Here is a 7,968-nt window from a genome sequence, read left to right as displayed (position 1 = left end):
TAGCTAGCTACATATGCATGTACGTTGTCATTATTCAGTAATTAATTAATTATTATGCATCAACATCGATCTTTTATTTATCATCTTTTTTGATCTACTCATTTCCTTCATGGGGTGTAAAAAAAAAGATCAGGTCAGTAGCTAGCTAGCTTAGCTATCTAAATTACGACCGACCATATATATGTGCATGATGACTAGCTAGCTCATCGTCGTCGATGACATATTTATATACATTAAGTTGATACCACAGCTGATTAGTTAGGATCTCTAATAACTTTGTTCACCAGTGTAACTACTATGCTTGCGTGCATCACGAGTTCATCAGCTGATCTCTTCATGCATACGTGCAGTAGTGATCGATCTCTCTCAATCGTCATGCACACGTACGGCACAACATATGAGCACTGGCAAAATTACAAGAAATTATGATGAATACTAGGGAAGAATCTAATACCAAATAATTAGAAATGATGAGGTTTCGAACCCAGATCATCTAGCCCACCATCTTGTGGAGGAGTTAGCCAAAAGACCCCTAAACATTTCTCTTTTTGGAACACTCGTTAGTTTCTTCTCTCTCTTTTTTTCTTTAATTACACGACAAACGTACACCCACTTATGTTTAAGCAATACAGATGCTTCCCTCGTGCATGTTAATTAATTTGTTTAAATAGTTAGACGATTTTTCAAGAAAAATAATAAAATGAGATGAATTTACTATATATGTATGCCTCAAAAAATTCGCAAGAATTCAAGACAAAATTTTGATCTACACGTACACAAACAAATGATAACATTGAATCAGATTGTGAAAAGTATATATGTGGTAAACATTCGTACTTAGATTTTTTTCCTTCTCCCATATGTAGATGCAATTTGACCTTTGCAAGTAGTATATGAAGGCACAAGTGACACAATAAATTATATTGTATAATATTTCTAAAACTGTGACTATATATTCAATGGATGAGGACACACACCATATATATTATATATAAATAAGGTTGAACAGGGAAATAAGTTTCTTTTGTAACTAATATGTACTTTTCAGTTTTAATATGGTTTTAGTAATTGAGTGTTTTACAGATAATAATTGAGTTCTTTTTTAAAGCCACATTTTACAACTATTTTTAAAGATTATTTTTAAGAATCCTAGTTCTGTATTTATCAATGGCAGAGAGAAGCTAGCATTCAATTTATTAATTTCCTCATACTTATGTAGCAACAGTGGAAGTTGATCATATTAATTACCAACTTCAAAAAGAGATTAACCCATGTTAATATACCTAGATAAGGCTGGTTACTGAAAATAAATAAAGAGAAGGGTAGAGCTGATAAAGTGATAATTATAAATTTTTAGACAATAGCTGATCATAAATATATGTCGTCGTCTAACAGTATGAACTATAAACTTTCCCTTTCAGAAAAATCTGTATGAACTTGGCAGCAGCAACTACTGAACCTCAAGTCTGAACAGAAAAATGCCTATCTACATGCATGCATATGTATGCAGGTAAAAAAAAAAAAAATCTGCTGTATGTATCCACTAATTAATTCAAGTGTGAAACTGACGACGTCCAGGCCAACAGTAGAGTTTATATAGAGGAGATAGTACTTCATTTACGTGTGAAACAAAAGTTAAGATTGTACTACTAGGAGTGTGTACTTTATTTATTCATAATGTGTGAAACAAGATGGAGAAAAGGAAGAGAAATTAATTAAAAGACGGATCAATCGAGGGCCCCCATATGCTTTTTGCTACTAATGATCAGAAGGTTCTATTGTAGTCTCAACGGTATTAACTCGGTATTAGCTAGGAATCTTCAAACAACCTTTGTAAGTTGCTTAATCTGCACGAACACATACATATATATATGTATGCAACGATGGATATTCTTCTTCTCTAGCTACTTTCGGCATGAACTAATTAATCAGCACAAGACATCAACATCAATTCCTCACTACACTTATTAGTTTAACCTCTTGCCTAGCTAGCTAATAACCATCTCATAAATCATCTTCTTAGTTTGTTCTTCGTATGTGCTCCCGAAGGGGTAAGAACTTTTCAATACAAATCTCTCATGGCATTAATTTTATGTCACAAAAATTATATGATAATAGAATAATTACTGATCAAAGTCTTGTCTTAACGGAAACAAAATACACCTTATACCTTAGACGGAGTAAGTAGTAACTAACGATGAATTAAACATGTGCACTAGAGCAGTGATGTACTCCCTCCGTACTCATAAAGGAAGTCGTTTGGGACAGCGACACAATCTCCAAAACACAACTTTGATTTCTTGTTTCTATAAAAATATTTATTGAAAAGTGATATATGTATACTTTTATGAACGTATTTTTCAAGACAAATCTATTCATATAATTTTTACATTTTCAAACTCAACAACTTGAGAGTTATTCATGATTTATATTCTCAATGTTTGACTTAAACATTGTCCTAAACGATTTTCTTTACGAGTACGGAGGAGTATAAATTGTCGAGTAAATTAAATTGCATGGTGATCTGGTCATAATTTGTGGGCATAGTACAAGTCATCTGCTAGTAGTACGTATTAGCAATAGCTAGCACGGCTGTGTCCAGACCCCAGACAGATTGCAGGTAATATACTACTATAGTACTAAAATACATACATAACCGCGTGGACTGAAACTGAAACCAATCAGCAGCTGGAAGCCTGGAAAGAGTCGTTCAATTATATTCTTTGATTCTTCAGAATCGATTTGATCTAGGTGTAGTACAGCTAGCGTTTTTGGCACTTGTTGTATGTATTGCTTGTGCTGTGTTGGTGTGGAGTTGACTTGCTCAAGAATTGAATGAGAATACAAAAGATGATCGATGATGAGAATCCTCATCAGCAACAAGGTAGCCCACAAATTCTCTGGAGCAAATCGAGTTGACCCTGACAACATTTTGTATTCTATATATTGATCCCTTTTGTTCTCTTCGATTCCCATGCTTTCCCTTCACAAAATTGTTTGGTGGAATTGGTCAGAGTATGGATGGAATCCAGCACCTGCCCTTGTTGCCCAACCCCTATTCATACTGTAACCACACACAGGTCAGGTCCCCCAGCTAATTGCCAAATGGATGGGGCTAATTAATTCTCACATAGCTAGCTCATTTTTCAGTTTTAGAAATTGAGTACTGAACTCATTTTTTCATTGTGGTAATTAAACTCCTTTTGGATGGTAATTAATTAAGGCTCCCATCGGATGGCCTAATAAGCCAAAGAAAAAGCCAAAATTTGAATTTTCAAGCTTAATTTTGAGATTGATTTTGAGATATTTTCAACGTAGTTTCTTTTTCAACATTGGCTTTTAAATCACAAAGAACACATTTATAAAAGTTCTACCCACAAATTCATTTTTATTTCCTAATAAGCCGTTTTGGCTTATTAGGAAATAAGCCAAACGATGGGGACCTAAGAAATTACTAAATTAAGCTATTTTTTGAATGGTTATTGAAATGTTGGTATTTAAGCTCTTGTGTGTATACAGGTATCCTACACCATGAATCCATCCAGTATCAAATCCTGCAATTGTCTTCTCCTTTTATTTTTTTTAAAAAGGAGAAAAATATAGCATGCATGATAACAAGATATTTTTTGCCAGATGCACTAAAAGAAGCCATAATGTTGTTCTTTTACTGAGTATATATAAATCGATCGAGGAAGACTGCTTCATAAACGGGTGTTCGACGGCATTTGGTTTTTCTTTAAAATAATACTGAAATTGTATGACTTACGATGTATACAGGGATAGACCATTATCATAATCATGCATGACAAAGGATGCCTTACTAGTTCGACTGATTTTTGTCATAATATTATGTTTTACCACAATACTTAAATTGGGGGAGACTGCTTCGCAAACGTGTGTTTGACGGCATTCGGTTTATTCGGAGAAAAATATTAGAGTTGTTTGTTCTATATGTCTACAGGGGGAGACCATTTCTCACATAGGCATTTCAACAAACTGATTTTAAGGGGTTTGGTAAAATATGGTTTTGTTTGATGAGTTCTCTCCCCTTGGTTTGGTAAGCAGTTGGAGCCTCATCAAATGCTTATATATTGACAGTACAACTGCTTGCCAATAATAAATTGATCACATCTGGTTTTGGAGAAAAAAAAGATAATTGTCCTTAAACTGATAAGTTATATAGGTATCTACTGTGTTCCGCATTTAAAGTAGAGAAAATAAATTTAGATGAGACATGTATTGCTATTTTGGGTGATTAAAGAAGGTTCTTACTAAATATTAATGAAACTAAAAGAATATTGAAAGATGTTACCATTTGTAGGTTGTCCATCTTCATCGGGACATTAATTAATCAAGAACTTTTTCAATGAAGAAAGCACTTAAGAATCATAGGCTTCTTGCAGAAATTGAGAAAGAACAACATGGGAGCTAGATAAATCATAAATATATATAAACTGTAATGCAAGACAAAAGAAAACAATCAAATCATTGTGGTGACCCATGATTGCACTCCAAGTATTACATTATATAATAAAAGCAGTTTGTTGGAAGAAGTACAGTTGTTGCATCTCCACACTCTCACAAGGCCACAAATTAATAATTTTGTCTAATCTAACCTACCAACCCTCCGAAAATTTCTAAGCTAACAAATCAAAACAGAAGAAAAAACAAGATTGTACTTACAAACCACCCACTACTCCAACTAGTATTATTATTATTATTATGTTGTGTCAATAAATCTTGATATACAACGTACATGTTAGATTTTGTCAAACTCTTATGAATTTTGTTCACAGAGCAAAAGCAATCAAAAACTCTCCTAGACTAATTCAAGTAACAATCAACATCAAAATGAATACTCCCTCTCAGTATCTTTTTTTTCCTCTTTGAAAAATGTTTATGCACAGCAACTAATTCATCCTATGCCAGCAACCGTGGAAACTAATTAAAACAAAACAAAGAAAATAAATAAAAAAAAGGATAAAAAATAAAACTCGTTTGTTTTTTTTTTACATTGCTGAGTTTGACCTGCCATGTCCGACGCCGGCGAACTCCCTCGTGTGGAAGGGGCTGGGGTCGTCGGACTCCGACCGCGACACGTCGGAGCCGCCGTGCCGCGAGCTGTTCTGCTGCTGGGCGGCGGCGGAGCTCCGGTGTACGGACTCCTCGCAGAGCGTGACCGCCCACTCCAGCTCGGCGACCACCTCCGACATCACCGGCCGCGCGCGCCCCCGCGGCCGCACGCACTCGCTCGCGATCCTCGCCACGCGCGACACCGCCTCCGCCTCGTTCCCGCGCGGCGCCGGCACGCGCCCGTCCATGATCCTCCCGACGCCGCCCGCCTCCACCGCCGGCACGGCGAACTCGATCACGTTCCGCGGCGACCCGCTCCCGCCCTCCTGCCGGTGGATCGCCTTCCTCCCGGTCACCAGCTCGAGGAGCACCACGCCGAAGCTGTACACGTCGCTCCGCTGCGTCAGCTCCTGCAGCCGGTAGTACTCCGGGTCGATGTATCCCACCGTCCCCGCCGTCGACGACGTCGAGCACGCCGCCGGTGGTGTCGCGGTCGCCGACGACGACGATGATGATGCCAGCGACAGCCCGAAGTCCGACACCTTGGCGGTCCACTCGCCGTCGAGGAGGATGTTGGACGGCTTGATGTCGCGGTGGATGATCGGCGGCACGGCGTAGCAATGCAGGTACTCGACGCCGCGCGCCGCGTCGAGCGCCACCCGGAGCCGCGCCTCCCACGACGCGAACAGCGGGGAGTGGCCGTCGACGCGGCCGTGGAGGTGGTCGTGCAGCGCGCCGTGCGGCATGAACTCGAACACCAGGATGCGCTCGCCGCGCTCCTCGCAGAAGCCCAGCAGCTGCACCAGGTTGCGGTGGTTCACGCGGGACAGCAGCCGGAGCTCCGCCCGGAACGCGCGCTCCGCGTCGTACCGGCGGCGCCGGCGACGCCCGCCGCCCGACGCCGCGCGCGGACGCTCCGCGCGCTTGATGGCGACCTCGCGCCCGTCGGGGAGCTTCGCGCGATACACCGACCCGAAGCTGCCGCTCCCGATCTTCCTCTCCTCGGCGAACCCGTTCGTCAGCCGCGACAGCTCCTTCACCGTGAACTCCTCGCACCCGAGCGGCGGCGGCGGCGGCGGCGATGCCTCCGGCGCCGGCATGATCACGGCCCCCTCCAAGTCGCGGCAGAGGGTCAGCGTCGACGACTCGCCGAGCTGCACGGTGGCGTTCTTCTTCCCGCCACGCTTCCTCACGACGGCGAGGTACAACACCAGCCCAGCCACCACGAGCGCCGCGACGCCGACGCCGGCCGCGGTGACCGCGACCTTGACGGCCTTCCTGTTCTTCCCGGAATCAGTCGGCGCCGCCGCATTCTTGCTGGTCCCATTCCCGACGACGAGCCTGGACGCGTTGAGCGGCAGCTTGCAGGGCTGGCACACGACGAGCTGCTCGCCGCCCTCGCCGCCGCCGTTGCCGCATAGCGCGGCGGAGCCGGGGACGAAGCCGCAGCTGGAGGAGCAGTTGCCGACGGTGGCGCACGCGCCGGGCATGGTGTCGTTGAAGATGAGGTGCCTCCCATGGAACCTCTCGTTGCCCCAGCACACGACGGAGAAGTTGGTGGTGAGGACGCCGCAGACGGTGTCGCCGTCGGCCTCGATGGACACGAACGACGCGCGCCTGTACTCCTCGGGCACCTCCACGCCCCAGCACCGCACCATGTCGTCGCCGTCGAGGATGCACGTCGTGTTCCGCCCCAGCGCCATGGACTTCATGTCGGCGGGGAGGTCTCCGGGGCGCATGTCCGGGTACCCTTCGCCCCAGCACGACATGCCGCCGTCGTCGTCGACGGCGCAGGCGTGGCGGTGGCCGGCGGCGACCGCCACGATGGAAGCAGCCCCGGCGAACGCGGGCGGCGCCATGCCGCCGCCGAAGCAGGTCATGGCGGAGGCGTTGCCCTTGACGACGCCGCAGAGGAAGTCGCGGCCGAGGGCGATGCGGGAGAAGTCGAGGCCCTTGGGCAAGCTCAACCCCGGCCACTCCCAGCACGTCGGGTCGTGGGCGTCGGAGAGGCCGCAGACGTGAGGGCCACCGGCGGAGAGGGCGCGGAGGGAAGGGCCCCAGTAGAGGCGGCGGCCGACGGGGCGGGAGCGGTTGGCGGCGGCCTCGTCGGAGAAGGACCACCAGCGCATGGCGGCGTGGCCGCCGTTGGGCGCCATGAGGCCGCACAGGAAGTCGGTGCCGGCGGCGATGGCGTTGTAGGGGACGTCCGCGGAGGGGTAGGACATGACCTCGCCGGTGGGCATGGAGGTGCACCGCAGCTTGGCGCCGGGGACATCATCGGGCACGTCCTTGGGGCGGACGAGCGCGCACACGACCGTCGCGTCGGGGGAGTTGGAGATGGCGACGGTGGAGAACTGCCGCGCCGCCGCGTGCCCGGGAAGGAAGACGGCGACGGCGGCGAGGAGGAAGGAGGTGGTCAGAGCAAGGGCGCCATGGCGAGACATTGGCATTGGGAGCGAGGAGAAGACGACATGGGGGAGACTTACTCCTCCCTTTCTTTCTTGGCTTTGGAAATGGAAGAAATGGAGATGAAAATGGAGGGAAGGAAGCAAAGGAGGAGGTTGAAGAGGATGAAGTCCAAGAGAACGCGTTGGCTTTACTGGTAAGTGCTAATAGTCTATTACTACTATAATTACTTTATTCTTTTTTTCCCTTCTCTTATGTTTTTCTTCTTTCCTTTTCTTTTACTATTACACGGTAGGCACACATACACATACGCTACTTCAAAATTCAAATGCAATATTTCGATCACACATCCGTGAATATACCCCATATAGGATGCATTAAACGTGATGAAAACCAACATTACACTCTGATCTCATTAAAATTCTATTGAAAAGTACACCTATATGTTCGTGATATTCTCATGTTTTTTTAATTACACAGAAGACACGC

At 45.7% G+C, this 7,968-nt stretch overlaps 1 protein-coding gene across 1 annotated transcript; it reads right to left on the bottom strand.

Moving 5' to 3' along the window:
* Positions 1-4,694: 4,694 nt before the first annotated feature.
* LOC127781407 (serine/threonine-protein kinase-like protein CCR4) lies at positions 4,695-7,649 on the bottom strand. The gene has a single exon (XM_052308351.1). The coding sequence runs from the start codon at positions 7,521-7,523 to the stop codon at positions 5,010-5,012; it is 2,514 nt and encodes an 837-aa protein (XP_052164311.1). The 5' UTR covers positions 7,524-7,649; the 3' UTR covers positions 4,695-5,009.
* Positions 7,650-7,968: the final 319 nt, after the last annotated feature.

The sequence above is a fragment of the Oryza glaberrima genome, chromosome 8, assembly GCF_000147395.1.
Source record: "Oryza glaberrima chromosome 8, OglaRS2, whole genome shotgun sequence".
Classification (NCBI taxonomy): domain Eukaryota; kingdom Viridiplantae; phylum Streptophyta; class Magnoliopsida; order Poales; family Poaceae; genus Oryza; species Oryza glaberrima.
This window is presented reverse-complemented; position numbering and strand designations above follow the sequence as displayed.